Here is a 21,037-nt window from a genome sequence, read left to right on the forward strand (position 1 = left end):
TAAAGAGATGGAAGATACCCAGGAGTACCTCACCCAGACAAAGCTACAAAAGCTGGCAAAAGAGCTGAAAAGGTCTTTCAAAAAAATTCGAGGGGCATTTGAAAAGGTTCTCTTTGGAACGTGTACACCCGTATAGTAATAAGGATCACAAATTCAATGATAATGCTTCAAACTATGGGTCAACTAGTGGATCCTCAGTTGATGGGTCGGATCAAAGTGGTGACGAATTCCCCGACTACAATAGGGGTTGACCACAAAACAGAAGAAGCAACCGAAGAGGCCGGAACATATGGCGTCCACCCTTTTTCCAGGTAGATCACCAAGGGATACCATTCCAACCCTTCAATCCTCAATACCAAAGCTGGTTGAACCCTTTCTTCCCAGGCCCCCCTCCAATGAATCAACAAGGGCCCCATCAACAAGGACAGAATTTCCAACTCAGGGTTCCTTTTTTAGGGAGAGGCCAACCTCAACAACGAGGGAGGAAACGAGGAATAATCTGGTCCGACCAAACACGTCAGGTCCAAACGAGGAGCGTAACAAAAGCCAACACTGCTCCCTCATCGTGAACTTGACTGACAAAGTCTTGACAAGAGAACAAGAAGACATCCTCAACAAAGGCCTAGGATTCGTCCCGACCCCAAAAACCGACATCTTTAAAACTAAATGTGAACTGGCAGAATTTTGCCGTACACTGAAGTTGAAAGCCTTTTTTAAGGATCAACCAAAATACATCCCAGACGGTGACACATCTTTGAGGAATAAGTCCACCTTCTGTCCACTGAACTCTCAAATTCCAATTGAAATTGCCACTTTTGAGCAAGCAATCATGAGAGAGGTGGACGAATTAGCATTGAACCAACGGAGACCCTTTCACAATGTAACAAGAGCAGAACAGACAGCACTGGATGAATTGAGAAATGATGGACAAATCATAATCAAGCCAGCTGATAAAGGGGGAGGTGTAGTCATACTATCTGCAGCCGGATACGACCAACAGTGCCTTGACCTACTGTCAGATGAGAAGTTTTACAAAAAACATGCCACAGATCCTACCAAAAGGTTACAAACCATTATAAGGATGATGATTGAAGAAGCAGAAGCCCACAACTGGCTATCTAAAAAAGAAGCTGATTTTCTGGTAACAAAGAATCCAAAAATTCCTTATTTTTACTCGTTGCCGAAAATACATAAAGCCCGAATACCGCCCCCTGGAAGACCAATCGTCTCAGGCATCGGGTCGGTCCTAGAGCCCCTCTCACAGTTTGCGGACCACTACTTAAAACCAATGGTACAGAAAACACCAACGTACCTAAAAGACTCTAGAGATCTGTTGAATCTACTTAAGGATGTCACATACTCACCTGACTCCATGATGCTGGTAGGACTCGATGTAGAGAGTCTCTACACGAGCCTACCCCAACAAGAGACCCTCGATATGCTAGAGAAAATCCTTTTCGACACAGACTGGCCACACAAAACCCCCAGGCACTTTGTCTTGGAATGTTGCCGCCTCGCCCTCACGGAGAATCACTTTCAATATAAGGAGACCCTGTACTTGCAACGCCATGGAACCTCGATGGGCAGTACATTTGCCCCGAGCGTGGCAGGTTTATATGTGAGCACCTTCGAAGGGACACATATTCATACAGAAACCAACCCTTACATTCGTCATATACTGCTCTGGAAGCGGTATATCGACGACATTCTGCTAATTTGGCAAGGAAACGCAGAAGAACTCAAGGATTTCCATACTTGGATAAACACAAAAGACAACTGCTTGAAGTTCACGTATAATGCAGACAAGAGGAGCCTAGACTTTCTTGATATCACGATTTATGCAAAAGACGGATATCTACAAACGCGCACCTTTTTCAAAGAAACAGCAAAGAACAGTCTCCTATCCTTCAAGAGTTTTCATCCCCGTCCTCTTAGGGAAAATCTCCCCTACAGCCAGTTCCTTAGACTAAGGCGGAACTGTAGCAAGAACAGTGAATATCGGGCCCAAGCAGAAGACCTGTGTAAAAAACTAAAAGATCGAGATTACCCGAGGCGAGTGGTAAATAAGTGCAAGAAACGAGCATATAACCAAAACAGAGAAGGCCTACTAGAGACAATAACAAAAACAGAACCAGAGAGCCTTACTACATGTGTCACCACCTATAGTCCAGTAACTGACAAAGTCAAGAAGATCATCAACAAAAACTGGAGGATTCTCACATCCGGCACTCTTTCTTGGCCCAAACCAAGATTTGCCAACAGACGGAGCCGAAATTTAAAAGATATCTTGGTACACACAAGACCACCTCCCGTTAAACAACAGGAAAGAACAAATCTATGGGGGAATCCCCCGATCACTGGACATTAGCCGTGCGGTTCATGCTCAGTTTGCAGTTTGACTCAGCCAACAAAAGAACTACAATTACTTCCCAATTTCAAATGGAAGATACGGAGACACACTAACTGTAACACCAGTCATGTAGTATATATGATAACCTGCCCTTGTCTCCTCAACTACATCGGTATGACGTGTAGGAAAGTTAAACAAAGGATTGGGGAACACCGGAGCAACGTAAAATGTAAAAAGAGTGCAACCAAGATGGCCAGTCATTACTTAGAAAAGAACCACACAGTGGATGAACTTAATTGGGTCGTTCTTGAAACGTTAGAGACAAAGGACAGTAATGCAGAAAGGATCCTTTATGAAAAGGAACAACGTTGGATACATCGATTGGGGACAGACACAAGAGGTCTGAATGATAATATTTCTTGGTTGAGTGTGCTGAGATAAGAACTGTAAACTTGCCAACAAAAGACGTCTTGGTACACACTTTAGTCACTCACTTATAGGAGTATCAATATGATCATATACTTCTCTCACAGCTTAAAAAAGCACCAATGTGGTCCTTTTAATATTTTAATATTCAAGTGTACAGTTACCCATACATCGTTTCACCTTTCTGTGACTACCACATGATAATTAACCTCTTCACTTAGTCCACCCAGTGGTCCCTTTGACGATTTCCGGAAAACGGAAGATAATTGCAAGTCCTAGAGTCACAATAACAGACTTAATCTGCCGAATAACCAAATCCTCACAAAAATCACTTTGGATAACTTTGATGACCTTAAAAAAATAGCTCATACCAAAATCCTAATTAAGAATTTCTCAATTCCCCGTCTTTTAGTTGTGTTACTTTATCGTACATCCCGATATTCTACACAACAGCAGACAGCTAGTCCCTTTTCTATTACTTTGGACTCGGGACCTTAAATGCGACCCGGAAGAGGAGCTCAGCTACTTCCGGGTCACAAGAGGCAGCTGAAGCGTTATGCAAGGCGCGAGGAGTGGAGCATTAGGTACCCCGATCTCTACCCAACTCAGCAACAGAACGGCAAGTATTATCTACCCCACCTTGCTAATATTTATACGTTCCTCTACATCTAGCCCCCTCGAAGCCCTTGTCACACCCGAAGGAGGTGTAATTGACTTACACTTCAGGTATGCATTCTAGCGCGAATAGCAGAACGGCATGGGCGTTTTTAGATCTTTCCAAAGCGCGCGCGATATGAGCTAATTTTGACTTTTTCAGAAATGGGAATGTCACAAAAAATTATTAACTGGATCTTGCACACAAATTACAATGTTATTGCATGAGACTTTACCACAGTACATATTTTATAAAGAGTCTAACGACTTCGTTTTTTATAAAAGTGGTTAAGAGATCAAAAGGAGATATTTAAGCTCCACCTTGCCGTGCATGACTGTAGGACACACCATCACTACAAAACCCTCTTTTTGCATGGTACACATTTGTTGGAGAAAGAGAGAGTTGACACTGCCATTTACTGGGGGTTATAAAGTATTGCCATTTTAAGTTGCATCAATTTGCGTTGTCAAGTAGTGATTTCACTACGTTATGTGTCTCCCTTACCCTATTTTCCCTTTGTTTGTATGTATATATCACATTTGGTTTACAGGTACATCGCGACCTTGAAGAAAAGAAACAGGTTGAGAATTTTCCCTTTTCTAAACACTTGCTTGCTAAAATTTAGTAAACCAGTATCACTCTCACCTACCACTATTGGTCCTGAAGAAAGCCCCTAAGTCCGAATCCCGGCAGAGGGTTGAAACATGTCGGCCATTTTTAATTTTTACTAATGCTCGTGCGTCCTGAAAACCTAATACTTTTCAACAGAACGCACAAACTTCGAGCATTCCCTCACGGGATTCACCCGAACCCAGATTTAATAAAATTCCTTTTCTGGCTATCCGGGTGAATTTTTTATATTTTTTCTGCACATTGTCCACATCACTGGGTCACTACTGTTTTTAACCAAGGGTAAGATCCTCCTGGTGGAGGCTGCATACCGAAACTAACCCTATGATTATGCACACACGTGTATGAAGAGCGGAGAACCAAGATATACCGCTTACCACGCTACCCAACACGTGCATGAGGGTTTTTTATTGGAGACACCTTCGTGAGATCTCCTGCATACCCTGGTTCATGCAGGACAAGTGATCCTTCCCCATTTCATTTTGTATCTTCATTCTTCCCAGCTCACTTCCTTCTTTTTCACCATCTTCTCTCCTCACCTACTACCCTCTGTTCACTTCCACTGTCAGCTATTTCCTAATTTTGAACTAAATGTCAAGACCTTATCTCAGGCTGCCTTTGATGTGTAGATCAGCGGCACAAGCAATGACAGGATTCTGAGAACATTCTGTATAGGATCGTCGTCCTTGCTACAGTGTTAGAGGAATACCATCTTTTATAAATCAGGACTGGTTTGAGGGTTTTGTTTGTCATTGAATAGACAGCTAGTTTATAGTTAGCCATCGCATGATGACGCGCAATGAGATATGTGAAAACAGATAATAAGCATTGGAGTTGAGAATATGGCCTGCCCCGACTTAGCACAGCCTAAGGCTATTCTCATTGGGATCTTTTGGGAGGGGTCATAATCTCAGGCCTTGCAACTACAGATCACTTGACAATGATGAAGGCCATGTCCAGAGGGTGTAGAGCGCCAGAGAGCTAACACCCAGATCTCAGAGGATGTTGCTCAGTCACCTCTAGGACTAAGTCTATTGAGCACAGGATGCACGATTGGCTACCTACAGCATTTTGGGTGCCCCATAAATGGGCTCTTGGCTCTGCAACCTTTAACACTCAATACAGCAACTCATTGGGCGCTAAGTGCAGTTTAGAGCTCAGGAGGCTTGAACGGCTTCACTGATATCATCACTAATATTGAAGGTGATGTAATGTTATCAGTGACGTTGTTGATGATGTCGTTTGTGATGTCATCTATGACCATGTGTGAGGTCCGGAACAGTATATTTTGGGGAGTTATGGGTTGTTTGCATTTTTATGTTTCAATCAGAACCATATTGGCTCCCCAACTGAAGAGATTTTGGGCGAATTTCCTAAAATGAAAGCATATGTACAAGTATAAGAAGAATATGCAGGAAGGGCGAATGCAACAATGTGGCATGCCTGTACTGTACTAAGGATGGAAGTCAGATTGATCTACGTAGTTTGGGGAAAGTTTACAGAAATGGTATTACAATTAGATGGCATAAAAGTCATTTACTGACATTGTTTCAAATGTAAGGCATCACATATTGGGACAGTTTGTACCCCGAATTAATCCATGTGTTTTCATTCAAATGTTTACGGTGTACCAAAATTAAACAATTTGAGGCATGGACTTTCTGTAGTGTGTCATTTGCTATTAAATGATGTGGGACTCGTATGCAAAAACGTTTCCCAGCTAATCAGTCATACATTTTATTGAACACGTGTTATCTCTGTTCAAGCTTCCTCAACTTCTTCCTCCGCTAACCCTACAGCCAGTCATATTGAGACTAGAACAATACATCTGTGAGTTTCTAATGTGAATTGGGAATAAGTGGTATACAGTTGTTGTGAGGGTTACCTTTAATTCATTTGACTATTATCAGATAGTACTCTCTGTGTGAGTTGATCATTGCATGTAAACTGTGTTATGTTTTTACATAACAAAACATCATGAAAACATTTCCTGGTAATACTGGCTCCTTTGACACTGTTTTTAGGTCTCGCCTGTCGATGCGCATGCGCATCGAGCTTGCGAGCCTATTGCGGCTTAAACACTCTTTAACTAACAAGCAAGGAATCGTGGCGATTCCTTGCAGTGCCCGTGACTTTTAAGCTCAATGCGCATGTGCATTGAGCTTAAAAGCACGTGCACATCAGTTCCCTCAGCCGCAATCACCGTCTGTTCCCTCAGCCGCATTCCTCCGACACCTTTTGAAGTGAAGCTTAGCTTCACTTCAAAGGCCCCGGCTTCTTCACACCCACATGCCGCTCTCCCCGCTCCGCCCCCTCCCCTGCCCGCCGTGTGCATTTCTCCTCCACCCCCTCCCCACAGCAATGCCCTCCGTCTTGTTTTTTTTACGTCAAACAACGGAAAAGCGAACGCTTGTCTGGCAAGACAACTGTCGTTTGAGAACTACCCCATACATGCCAACAGACCAGATTCGTGCGGGAGACTCCATTTTTAAAGCTAAAAATTGCTTTCTTTTGGATGTCTCTCGCCTGAAATTGGCTCTGCTTAAATAGGAGCAATACACTTACCGATTTTATCTTTATATCTCCCACTTTCCTCTTCTAAAATGTTGACATGAAAGCTACCCCCTCAACTCAAAGTGCGACTCTTCTCTTCAAGCTAACGGGAACTGGTGCAGGTTGCCTCTTCTGTATTATTTTTCATCCTTGATTTAAACGGTTGGCTGTTATTTCACGTCTTGCCATGGGTATCGTGTTTACGCCTTAAAAGGGCAACTCTGCCAAAAAGATATTTAAACAGTCTGGGAAGCCCAGCCCCTCTCTATGCTTCTGGCTGTTTATACTGCACTTCTAAATGTCTCAAAGCTGCCAACAAATCGGACACCAAGCTATGATCTCTTCATCTTTTGCCGTGGGGTCCCTTGGCTACCCTCCCCGTCTCCAGAACATTCGCCACCCAACCTTTCACATTAAGAATTTCCAGCCCCGTGCCTCGCTTGGATAGACCCGCTGTTTTTCACCTCGCAGAGGGATGATCCGTTCCTTGAGATGTTCGTTTCCCTTTCCCTTAGCGAGCATCCTAATCTCCAGCCCTACAGTGCCCCCTGTTATGCAGCTATCCACTCTCTCGCTGCAGCGCAACCTCCTGCACAAGGGGGGTCGTCCCCTGCAGAGCATCCTGCCTCCCTCTGCAGAACCTCCTGCCCCTTCAGTACCCCTTTCCTTCCCTGCAGCGGCTCGTTTACCCGTCCCCTTAACAACCTCATCACACAGTCCTCTGCATAGCTTCACTGCTGCCCCCTCTAGAGACGCTCTATTAAACTCGCACCCAGGGCCACGAGTCACCCGTGCGCTCTCTCACCTGCAGGGCCTTCTGTCCCCGGTCCCGGAGGGCGGGGGGGTCGCGGGTTTGCTCCCGCTCTATATAGGCTCCACTCCCCGCTCTTCCTCGGTTGTCACTAGCTCCAATGACAGGAACGCACCACGTGACTGTAAAAAAACGTTTTGCAAACGCCTCACCCTCACTCACCCTCAACCCCTCAACCCCTCACCCTCACTCACCCTCAACCCCTCACCCTCACCCACCCTCAACCCTTCACCCTCAACCCCTCACTCACCCTCACTCTCACTCACCCTCACTCACCCTCAACCCCTCAGCCTCACCCTCACCCTCACCCTCAACCCCTCACCCTCACTCACCCTCACCCTCACTCACCCTCAACCCCTCACACTCACTCACCCTCACCCTCACTCACCCTCAACCCCTCACCCTCACTCACCCTCAACCCCTCACCCTCACTCACCCTCACTCACCCTCACTCACCCTCAACCCCTCACCCTCACTCACCCTCACTCACCCTCACCCTCACTCACCCTCACTCACCCTCACCCTCACTCACCCACACTCACCCTCATCCTCACTCACCCTCAACGCCTCACCCTCACTCACCCTCAACCCCTCAACCCCTCACCCTCACTCACCCTCAACCCCTCACCCTCACCCACCCTCAACCCTTCACCCTCAACCCCTCACTCACCCTCACTCTCACTCACCCTCACTCACCCTCAACCCCTCAGCCTCACCCTCACCCTCACCCTCACTCACCCTCAACCCCTCACCCTCACTCACCCTCACCCTCACTCACCCTCAACCCCTCACCCTCACTCACCCTCAACACCTCACCCTCACTCACCCTCACCCACACTCACCCTCAACCCCTCACCCTCACTCACCCTCAACCCCTCACCCTCACACACCCTCAACCCTTCACCCTCAACCCCTCACTCACCCTCACTCTCACTCACCCTCACTCACCCTCAACCCCTCAGCCTCACCCTCACCCTCACCCTCACTCACCCTCAACCCCTCACCCTCACCCTCAACCCCTCACACTCACTCACCCTCACCCTCACTCACCCTCAACCCCTCACCCTCACTCACCCTCAACACCTCACCCTTACTCACCCTCAACACCTCACCCTCAACCCCTCACCCTCACTCACCCTCACCCTCACTCACCCTCAACCCCTCACCCTCAACCCCTCACCCCCTCACCCTCACAACACATATTGTGTTACAATAGGTGTCACATTTGCGAAAGATAAAACTATCTAGAGATGTAGCATAACGACCAGAGCTGCCATATAAGTCACGTAAATACAAAACATGTTGCATTCCAAATGCTATAGGTGTCACTCATACATTTGCAAAACGAAAAATGTCAAACTCTTCTATTGCGAGACCTATTGCATTTTCAATGCTTGTTAATTTAACTTAAAGTGATGCTCAATGCAGAACACAGATCAAATTCAAATGTATTGAATTAAATAAGAAACTTTAAATGAAAGGGATGAGGGGGAAAGGTTGTATCCACTAAATCATATATTTAAACTGTTTGTCTTTTTCAGATTTTATTGTATACTTTAACCAAATATGAAGATCTTAAATGTTTTCTTCAGCAAAACATCCACCAGGTATGCTTTTTGCTCCATCATCTTATTCTACAATCTCAGCTTACTTCTTACCCTCCTGATCGTTCTTACTTCCAATATGTCTCACTTATGTATGTTCAGTCAACTTATTCTTCTCACCCTATGTCCCTAGATCCTTTGTTTCACTCCTATATATTTCATCCCTAGCCTTATCCTAATCCTCTTTCTATTTATGATGTAAACTTCAGAAGTACTGTATTCTGTTGTTCTAGGCATTGTTGAAGTATATAACCTCTCCTTATTCTATGTACAGCACACTAATACTCTTAGGTAGCCCATGTTTTATAACAAACATACATGAATAAATCAATAATTTCCTAGATTTAAAGTCTTAACTGGGGATCTGAAGCTGAAGAGCACATTTTATTTTCAGTTTAAAGTTTTTTATTTCAGTCCATTCTTAGCATTGTGTTCTTCTAAATATAATGTTTTGCTTGCTTTAATGTATTTCAGTGCATCAAGAGTTTTGGAACACTTTATGCAAAATAAGTGTGGCAATAGATAAAAAAATAGTATCCTGATTTTGCCATTTAGCATGGCTTTCATTGATTACAGCATTCTTGTAGAAATAAGATTACATTTTTCGATGCGTAACTTTATAAATAAAATAAAAACTGTCATTGGAACATATTCCAACATGTGGAGAGTTTCAGGTGGCACTAATGTGGTACGTACAAGAATAAGGAAAATCAATAAACTAAGGGACACTTTTGAGGCAATACAAATATTTTGATGTTTTAACTACTGTGTGATGAGGTATTGTGGGCTGGCAGAATGAAGGTGCAAAACGGGAATCAACTCCATGCAGTCCATTCAGATTAATCTTTTCGTTATCGCAAAGGGATCCCTTGCAGATCATTCAGCATTCTAAATGTTTAAGGTAAAATATGGTTGTAATGGATCATGCACTCGCATAATTTGTATGATTTTCAGGTTTAAGTTAATGTTGTAGAAAAGCTGCACAAGTTTTAAAAATGCTTCAGTCACTTTAAAGTGCAAATGTTTAAAGTAATCAACAGATCAAATATGTTTTCACTGCTAAAATATACAGCTATCTGCCCTTGTTTAATGACGCTCAAATACCTCAGAGTGATTAGTCCACATAGTCTGCCTTTATTCCATCTTTAAAATATTTCTCATTCACTGAGAGGGTTTCAAATTCAGGAGCCTTCAAATAATTGAGACACTTAAACTTGGGTGAGTTTCGTGAAACAGCTTGGAACCCTAAAGAAATTTTCTTTTCCATGTTGTTTCAAGTCTTTAACTATGTCCGTGGATCAATAAAGTCCTATTATATTTAAGTAATGGGTAAAATTAGTACGGAATTGATTTTCATAGGTTTCTTTATTAGAAAGTGCAAAACCAGTTGTTGGACTTTTAGATAAATCCGAAAATGACTCTTGTTTTCATGCCTTAGGACAAATGCAAGAGTTTATAGTACATGTTAACGCACGTAAAATGCTAATATGTTCTGTTCTCACCTATTCTGTGATTTTTTTTGCCTCCATCCTAATAAGTATTTTCATTGTGAATACATTTTTATTTGGATCTTTTCGTAGTTGGCCCACATGCCAAATAAGTAATTTTAGAAACATTTATGAAGTCGTACAGTGCTAAAGTATCAATTTAACAGCCCTAATTTTCCTAAAATAAATGTACTTTGGTATCTTTTACAGTTTGAAATTGGTCCTTTCGGATGTATTCTTCTCACTTTCTCCGTAGTCTTCTCAAGATCCTTTGGTTTGTAAGTATTCCCCCGTTGCAATGTTTTGTAGCCCGTTCAATGTACTTAACCTGAAAATAATCTTGATTGTATAATCTGATTGGATGTGTGACATTACACCGCATACTTTTACAACGCATACCTTTACAACGCATATTTTACAATGCAACATCCATTACAACGCATTCCATTACAACACATGCCATTACAACGAATTTTTAAAAACGACCTTTACAACGCATTCCATTACAACGCATACTACCTTTACAACGCATACCATTACAACGCATAACATTACATTGCATGTATGGTAAGTATTGGATAGTGTAGGGGTAAAAATTACTATTCTAACTCCAGGGGGTTGCAACAGTAGGGTAAGTGTTGAATAGTGTAGGGGTAAAAATTACTATTCTAACTCCAAGGGGGTGCAACAGTAGGGTTAGTGTTGGATAGTGTAGGGGTAAAAGTTACTATTCTAACTCCAGGGGGTGCAACAGTAGGGTAAGTGTTGGATAGTGTAAGGGTACTATGGGTGGAAAAATGTGGACCAACACACACTGACCACGGCACTCAGGGGAATTGTCCAGCCGACATCACCTAATAAAGATGTAGATCAAGACTGTAAGGACATGATGGATTATTTAGTAACAGCCATCGATCAGCTAGCACCCGAGAAACTCCAAACAAAAAATAGTGGAATAAAGGGAGCCCCATGGTTTACACCCGCTTTGAGAGATCAAAGGAAGGCTCTGCGTAACATGGAGAGAAACTGGAGGAAAAATAAGGATACAGACTCCTGTGAACAATATAAGAAGGCGCTTCGCAGCTATAAAAAATCCACCCGGGAAACTAAAGCCTCATTTTATGAGATCCGAATAAATAGGGCGACCAATGTTCAAAAGGAAACGTTCAAAATCCTGAAGGAACTAACTAAAAAAGCTCAGGATGTAAACAGCAGCATAAACTGTGATACCTTCCAGAAATATTTCCTGGATAAAGTAGACGCCATTATGCTCGAAATAAAAGGTATGGGGCATGGCCTCATCGAGCAGCAGGCTACCCTAAACCCAGCTGCCAGCTGCCTAGCATCATTTCCCCCTATGGACCCACTAACCCTCGAATTGCTGATGAGGAAGACAAAATCAGGTTCCCCAGCAGATCCTTGCCCCCCTAGTATTTTCTGCTTGGCACGACCTTTTCTAGAGGACCATATCCTAGCCACACTGAATAAATCCTTGAGCACCGGCAGGCTCCCCACTAGCTTCAAAGAAGCTCGTGTAAAACCGTTGCTAAAGAAAGTGGGGGCAGATCCCAACACCTTAAAAAATTATAGACCCATATCCCAGCTGCCTTTCCTGTCCAAAGTACTCGAGCAACATGTGCTAAAATCTCTGTCAAGCTTCCTGGAGTCTAACCATCTACTCCATGAGAGGCAGGCAGGGTTCCGCGCACATCACAGCACCGAGCTTGTCATGCTCTCGGTGCTGGACGAGCTCAGAAGGATGGCTGACAGTAAGAGACCGAGCGCCCTGATTTTGTTAGACCTATCAGCGGCGTTCGATACTGTCAGCCATACCCTTCTACTGGACAGGCTGGCTGGGATTGGGATTCAGGGCTCAGCTCTTCGGTGGCTGGAATCATTCTTATCTGGGAGAACCCAGAGAATCCAGATGGGAGACAGCATATCAGGAGTGGGAGGTCTGACCTGTGGTGTCCCCCAGGGTTCAGCACTATCCCCACTCCTGTTTAACCTATATCTGCAGCCTCTGATTAACACACTAGCGGGGATGGGCTGTCGGGTGTTCAACTATGCCGACGACACACAGCTGTTGTTGGGCATAGATGACACCGTACAAGCCCAGTCACACGCCCAGGACATACTTAGATACACAGTTCACTGGATGGCTACTAACCAGCTAAAAATTAACCCGGAAAAAACAGAGGTGCTGATAGTACCATCCAAGTGCTCCTCTTGGAGTGACATGTTCTGGCCTCAGGAGCTGGGCCCAACTCCACAGCCAGTTACTACAGTCAAAAGTCTTGGCATTAAGTTAGACAGTGCTCTTTCAATGACCAACCAGGTTTCTACCGTGGTTGGTACCTGCACTGGTCTTTTAAGACAGTTGCGCAAACTAGTTCCTCTCCTCTCCGAGCCGATGCTTCGCACAGTGGTTTCTGCCACCATAGTGTCAAGACTCGACTATGGAAATGCGCTCTACTTAGGCCTGCCAAAGACGCTAATTAACAGACTTCAAGTAGTCCTAAACGATGCCGCCAGGCTCATTTTTAATCTCCCGAGGAGAGCGCATGCCTCCCCATTACTAAAGAGTCTACACTGGCTGCCAATCGGGCAGAGGTCCACCTTTAAAAGCCTCTGTATAGCCCATAAAGCCATCTATGGGCAAGCCCCGGCCTACATTAAGGAACGGATTGAGATATATAGACCGGAAAGAAACCTTAGGTCTTCAGACGCCCAACTCCTTGTTTGCCCACGTTTCAAACTGGCTACAATGGGAGGGAGATCTTTCTCGGTCGTACTACCGAACCTATGGAATGCCCTGCCTGAGGCACTCCGTAAGGAGGGTAACCTGCTCCGTTTCAGGAAAGCCCTGAAAACCAACCTTTTCAGAACAGCACACAGCCTAGCGTAAATCCTGCCCCTTCCCTCTACCCTCTCTCAGTACCTCGGTCGTTATGTCTTGTGGTCAAAAGCGCCCTGAGACCTGCAGGTGATTTGGCGCTATATAAACCCGCTATAACAAATAACAAATAACAAATATGCGTTGTAATGTTATGCGTTGTAATGGTATGCGTTGTAATGACATGCGTTGTAGTGGTATGCGTTGTAGTGTCATGCGTTGTAATGGTTGCGTTGTAATGGCATGCGATGTAATGGATGTTGCGTTGTAAAAGTTTTGTTGTAATGGTAGTGTGTTGTAAAAGTTGCGTTGTAAAGGTTGTTTCCCATCTGATTAACCCCTTGCATGCTGATGACGGCCCCCAGTCGTCATGCACTACAGTGCTCTTGTGCTGATGACGGCTGGGGGCCGTCATGACCGCACACGCGCTGAAATCTTCAGCACAGGAGCAGAATTGCGGCAGCATGGAAGGGGTTAATGGTACTTGGTTTGTTCCATACACACTACTAGAAATAGTAAGACACACTACTAGAAATTGTAAGATGCAGATTACTTTTCTCAGAAAACTTTACATCTCTGGGGTCAGATGGTCCTACAGATTCTGCGCAACATGATCCTTGCTTCCATCTGAAAGCATATTATTACTTCTTTGGGGCATTCTGGCCAGTGCATTTTGAAAAAAAGGGTACCCTGCTGGATTATGGTGCACATCACCTAATGCCTTTTTATGAAATACTGTTGAAATATTATTTCTCTTGTCAGCCATTAAAGGATGGCTCCCAGGGAGGAATATTGTTTGGCAGCTGTAGAAAGTTTGGGTATATTTATTTATAATTCACAACCAAAGGACCAACGTCTGTGGGGTGGCCATTATAATTGTAATTGTCTAGATGCAATCAAATGGCCAACACCCAAGAGCCAAAAAGGAAAGGGCGATTTACCAGAAGAGTCAGCTTTTTAGATATTTCTGGGAAGGCAACAGTGAGTGTTTACCTTTGAGTTGGAGACCTTTATAGAACCTAAAATCCAACACTAGGAATCTTTGATCACCTTGAGATTCACATTTAGATCATAGTATTGCTAGGAGACCCAAAGCTACTGACCGAAATGGGAGGCTGGGTAATGCTAGAGGATCTTCTGTGCAAGGCAAGATAAAGGTCTGTTGCAAATTATTGTCATTAGAATTTAGTAAATTGTCATCACAAAATCAAATGTTACATGCCATATCCATGCTAATGCCATAGGAACTCAATCTTTTTGCATTGTTTAACCTGTTTGATTTACGCTCTGTAGCCAATGTTTGGCCTACAAGACCCTGCTAAACAATACCCTACTGCTGCATGTGCCTTTTTCCCTAAAGCATGGAAATCAATTGTGTTATTACATTTACTTATTTACCATTTTTGTCAGACAGCTACTTATCAGGCACACATCGCTCACTTTGCTTCAATGTCAAATTCCAAAAGTGCATCTGCTGAAAATATTTTACCTTTCATATTTGGAGCAATTTCTACAATCTGATTTTGAGAACGTCAATGAAGCACTCCAGTCTAGACCTGGAAATTATAAGAAAAAGTTCAACCCTTTTTACATGAAATACCTGATTCAACACTTTGTAAATTAGCTGTACTTGGGCTTTGTTGAAGTTATTTCCAGTGGCCTAGTGTTTCATTTGGAAATGTAAGCTGTGCGCGCAGTACATTTGAAAAGGTATCATGAGTTTAAGTACAGTGATTAAATAGGTAGAAAAGTCAAATTATGAAATTTAGAAACATTTTTCAATGTAGTGTTTTATTATATATACTGTAATATTGACTTTTCTAAGATCCTGTTTTTAAAGTAACCCATTTGTGCTGGTGGCTTGATTGTCTTTCCTGTAGTGGAGCCCCTTTTGCTTCTGGGTTATTAAACCATTTCACACCTCCTCACTTCCTGGAAAAGGAGACTGAACGACATTGATTAAAATGTCCTCATATCAGACTACTTCCGACGCTTCATTTGCATTTTGTTATGACAGCCAAAGGTAATTTATAAGAGGACAGTTACACTTGCTTGCACAGACAGGATGGGAATCAGCAGATCTGATAAAATCAGATGCCCCTATGACCCTACAAGGTCAGAGCTGCCAATTTAGAGAAACTGGAAAAGAAAGTAGTGTCTGCCTACCTGAGCAAAAAGTTGGGGATGCTTAGTTGGGACATGGTGCTGTAAAATATACGCGGAGAATGTGTGGAAAAGGCTAACTGGATTCACTTACATAATTGTGCCATTCTGTGCTGAGTCCATCCCATAAAAATTGCTGTTGTCATTGCCAAGAAGAGTACAGTACTGGACTAAGAAGGTACCCAGAAAGAGGAATTCAGTTCAGTTCAGTTCAAATAACCTTATTCGATTCTTGTGAATGATAAAAGTATGCATATCTACAAATATAAAAATACAATTAAAAACATTTATGAGGAATGAACATAGTCTCTGCAGTAATTATTAATATACCAGCAAAACTCAATCAGTTTTAAAAATTCTCCCAGCCCTCGACATCACAATTTATACATTTAATTGATTCATAAAAGGACCTACAATAAATATAAAATGTTATTTACTTTCACAAATCATAGAGTTTTCAGATTGAAAGTGCTATTCTAATAAAACTAAGCACTGCACTACAGATTTAATCCATAGATAATGATTTCAAATGATCAAAGCCCTCCATATAAGAGCAAGGCCGAATGGTTTTCAATAAGGGCTTTATAAAGCTTGCTCTAGGGACTGCATACAATGAACAAAACAACATAAAGTGCATAGTGCTCTGTTTGGCCAAATTATTACAGAAAGAGGAATTACAATCTGAGTGATCAAGGACTGTGGAGTGGAGACGCCTTCTTTATCTTGAATATCTGGACTTGGATAAGCTGCTGTGAGGGAGAGGAAGGTGGGTCTCTGGCTGACCATAAGATTCTGGCTAGAGAAAGTTTGCGTGCTGGAGGATGTCTTTTCAAGTCTGGGAAACATGGATGATTCCAAGAACGAGTGGTGGCGGAACCTTTGGCTATTAACTTGTTTGGGAGTGGTGAAAAGCATTTGTCCACTTCATCCCTTAGCTTGTTGCTCGTGAAGCTTTCCCTGAATGTTCGGAATTTTTTGGAGCATCAGTAGACAAGTTAAAGGACTTTGGAAAAAGTTAGGTCTTGGACATTTTTTATCTCGGTAGAATGGGACATGTTGTTCTAATTTGGAGCTTTTATGCTGCAAGACTTCAGTTCCAGACAACATGAAAAACAAGGTACCAAACTTATGCAGCTTGCCAGGCCATGGCTCACAGTTTTTATTAATATGTTTCATTCTTTTGTGATGAATTCACTTTTTGTAGGGCAGTTTTGTCCCGTTAATGGAGCTTAATCCCAGAGAGAGTTTGAAAGTTTCAAGGTAAATCTTAAGAGTGAGAAAAGGTGCCAAAGTGTCCCAATTAAGACGCATCCTTGCCAGTCTGATTTCCAGGGTTGCCCCATTTCGAGTTTTTTGCACTGAACTTTTCAGTGAATTAAAGTGGTGTGCCAGGACCATGAAGTACACGGCCATGTAAAGCCATGCTCATCCACCACTGTTTTCCTTGCCTTGCTGGTCAATTGTGACTTTCAGACTTCAAACTAAGTTGAGAAGTGCATTGGCAAAGTTTCTATGTATTTAAGATGACCCTGAGACCTTTATGTCCTATATGTAACAGGTGCTTTGAAATGGGTGCATGAAAGCTTCTGTGTTATAAGATATTCCACAGTGGAGTGTCATCAATGTCATCATTATAATGTGAGTGGACAGTCTGTAAATCCACAGTTGCTGTTTTTCAAATAGGATTCTTTCCAGATTTCTGGTTTCTGCAGTTACTTGTTCCAGAATTACCCATCTGAGGTCTTTCAATGTATGACTCATGGTTATATAGTGTTCAGGCATTTTGGTAGTGGTGTGTCTGCAGCAAATGTTGGTCCTATATTCACCTATTCTGGTGCTCACCTTCCTAGTTGTCATTCCTATGTACTTTATGTTGCAGTGGCTGTTTATCATGTAAATCACCTGCTTGGTGTTGCAGTTTGTGTGCTTTCTTAGCTGCCATGGGGAATGTAGGCCCACATCAATTGCTTTTGTGGGTCTTATAAGGTAACATATGCTAAAGTGGCCACAAGGATAGTGACCTGTCACCTCTGGTAGATCCAATGCATTCTGTATGGTATTGGATGGTCTCATAGGTTTGATTTAGTTCTAGAGTGTACCAGTGAGTCTCTTAAGCTTCTTGCTCTCTTAAGGGAGAACAAGGGATAATCCCATTGCCCAGTGCCTGTTTTGAGTATACACCAATTGTATTTAATGATTTTCTTAATATGGTCACATACAACGTTATACATTATATGTGGGCACACACACAAGGGGAGGTGCTGCCTTTTGTCTTACTGGGGTATCAAGTAAAGCCTCAAGGTTCTGGTTTCTTGACCTTGTCTTGGTTTTCTGATTTATGTGTTCTGAATAGTTCCATGCCCTTAATTTGTCTGCCAATATCTCTGTCCGATGCTTTGAAATTGTGACTCCGGCTGCAGTTCCTTCGAAGACGTAGATAGGTAGATTTTCCCTTAAAGGGCAAGGATGAAAACTGTCAAACCTCAAAAGATTGTTTTTGGCAGTAGGTTTGTGGAAAGAGTCTATAGTTTGCCCGTTTTGTGAAAGATGGTTCCATCTAGAAAGGTGAGAGTATTTTTACTCAAGGTATGGGTGAATTTTAGATTCTTGTCTTGGTTATTTAACCATGCCACAAAACTGAGAGCTGTAGTTTGGTCACACTTCCATACCATACCTCAGACGATTTGTTCTACACTCCACGTCTGAAGATGTGGAAAGAAAAGATACAAGAAACTGACATCAGCATGGAAAGGTGGCATGTACGTAAGGCTTCGCTCCGTAATTTCCAAGACAGTACGGATTCACATGGTGGAGCCACGTGGTGCCACTACCCGGCACCTGGCAGCATTATTGTAGAAGTTTCCATATCCAGTCTGGTGCCTAATGGTATGCTAAAGGTGAGGAATGTGCTGTTAGATGGAGTATCCACCAGAAAAGGCATTAATGAATGGTAGCAATTCGGTCTTTTTTAAAACTTCGTTCTTAACTTACTTTTCCTAGAAGGGAGGGAGGTGGCACATCTGCCTACCAGGTTTCACGAAGCTTGCTTTTTATTACTTGTTTTTGACAGCCTCAATGGACATTCCTAAAGTAACCTTGCAAATACCATGATGATATAATGTTATCACACGTGTCCAACAATATGAAACAGAGTGACAAAGAGAACGTTCATCCCTTGCTTGTGACCATGATGACAAAGGAATGCTGTCTCTTTTACATTCATATTTTTCATAATATTGAGACATTCCTAATCTTATACATAGCATACTCCACTCATGTTGTATGTAACATTGACATGCTGTCATGTGATGAATCAGGGCCGTGATTACACAGGGCTCCAAAATAGTGTGCATTTTTATCCCCCTACATTATTCATAGTCATCAATGTGAGTGATTTGCAGAAACTTAACCACAGCTCCAGGGTCGGCCTTTGCTCAGATAGTGCCATGGGTGGAAAGAAATATTCCACCCTCACTCTTGGTAAAGAAAGCAAGGCAGCAGGGCTCCTTCCCACAGACGCTTAATGGCTAAATCAAGGATATTCTTCTGAACACAAACCTCTCCTCACCTCCACCTACCTTAACAGAATCAATCGAAGCTTAGCTCCATCAGGCTGGTGCCAAGATGTTTTTGGGGTGGGGAAGGGTGTATTGGTGTGTGATGGCAGGGGGTGAGAGGTAGATGGTAGGGCAAGGAAAGGGCTTGATAAGGTGTCAAAACAGGGTCTGCAGCACGTTATAAATGATGAGGCGCTTTAAAATGAATCCTTGGAGCCAAGACAGAGGGACTGCTGATGGCAGAACCTTAGTGCAGAAAGGTCAGTGAGCCCCACTAAAGTTTGGCGCCCTGGGCCCAGCTCGCTAATGCCAAAAGTCGGCCCTGCACAGCTCATATCAGTGCTGTAGTTGTAGCCTAACCTGTGTAGTGATTAAATTGTGTTCCAAATCATGAATGGGGGAAATACTCACTAGATATTCGTGTGCATCAGAGAGTAGATCAGGTGACACAAGATTTAAAACTCATACATTACTATAGTGACCACATAGCTTACTGATTTGCTCTCATCTTGCACCCTTTAGCTCTCTGTTTAGTGTACCCTATTTCAGCTGCTACATCTACCACTTCTCATACACATCGACATGAGTTCCCTACATGTTCTGTTTGGTGCAGAGCTAGAATATCGATATATAAATATCGATATACAGAAATATTGAGGTAGAAATATTGTGGGACAGAAATATAGATGGAAAAAATATTGTGGTCAAGAATATCGATTGTTAGGTAAATAACATCGATTGCAAAAATATCGAAGTATTAAATATTGTTTACATAAATATAGTTAAAATATCGATTTATTATTAATGTAATGTATTTTTGTATTTTGTATGAGAATTGTTTGTATTTTTATTATATGTGTTAAAATTTTAGTAGTTACTATATATTTTTTTTAAATAGAATTTTGTGTTTTTAGTTCCGTAGCGCGTTGTGGGTTTATAGGGGAATAGGGTGGGAAGTAATTTTATTTTATGTAATTTACTGAATAATTTATATTTGTTAATAATTGTATAATTGTGATATTATTTGAGTTAAATGTGTAAAGTCATCGATTAATAACTGTTTGCTAAATAATTGTTAATTACTTAAAATTAATTAATTAATAATTAGTTATGGTAATTGTTTAATTAATTTTAGGTGTGTGTTGTGTTTATAGGTGTAAATGGTGGGGAGGGTGGGAAGTAATTTCTTTTTTGTTGAATAATTATTAAATATTTATTAATTAATTTGCATTATTTAATTAGTAATTAGTAATTGTAATTGTGTAATTAATTTGAGGTGTGGGTAGTGTATATTATAGTGTTAAACAATGTGTAATTATTGAATGTTTATTATATTTTTTAATAATATTATATTTAAATTTCAATAGTAATTATGTTAATAATGGAAACAAAATTGAACAAACATTTAGATTTTTTTTTTTTATTGGTATGGTATCCAGCACTTTCTCTACTGTTGCACTCACTGCAGTGGGAATAGTTATTTTTACCCCTCCGCTATCCAACACTTTCCCTGCTTTTGCACTTACTGGAGTGGGAATAGTAATTTTTACCCCTCCGATATCCAACACTTTCCCTACTGTTGCACTCACTGGAGTGGGGATAGTAGTTTTTACCCCTCCGCTATCCAACACTTTCCCTGTTTTTGCACTCACTGGAGTCAGAATAGTAATTTTTACCCCTCCGCTATCCAGAACTTTCCCTGCTGTTGCACTCACTGGAGTGGGAATAGTAAGTTTTACCCCTCCGCTATCCAACATTTTCACTACTGTTGTAATTATTGTTTGGCAAAATATATGTTTTATTTTTTTTTAATAGTTTAATGTGTTAATTAATTATAGAATGTTTTATTTTTTTAATTATTGATATTTGTATATATTTTATTTTTAGATAATTTAAAAAGTTTAT

At 42.0% G+C, this 21,037-nt stretch overlaps 1 protein-coding gene across 4 annotated transcripts in view; it reads left to right on the forward strand.

Moving 5' to 3' along the window:
- The window catches only part of MINDY4 (MINDY lysine 48 deubiquitinase 4), a 638,720-nt gene that overhangs the window by 456,779 nt on the left and 160,904 nt on the right, over positions 1 to 21,037 (forward strand). For all 4 annotated transcript variants that reach the window (XM_078665290.1, XM_078665287.1, XM_078665289.1 and 1 more), the window contains exons 12-13: positions 8,967 to 9,032; positions 10,727 to 10,794. In XM_078665290.1, coding sequence (XP_078521416.1) covers positions 8,967 to 9,032; positions 10,727 to 10,794 — 134 coding nt within the window. The remainder of the gene's footprint in view (positions 1 to 8,966; positions 9,033 to 10,726; positions 10,795 to 21,037) is intronic.

Source organism: Lissotriton helveticus, chromosome 10 (genome assembly GCF_964261635.1).
Source record: "Lissotriton helveticus chromosome 10, aLisHel1.1, whole genome shotgun sequence".
Taxonomy (NCBI): domain Eukaryota; kingdom Metazoa; phylum Chordata; class Amphibia; order Caudata; family Salamandridae; genus Lissotriton; species Lissotriton helveticus.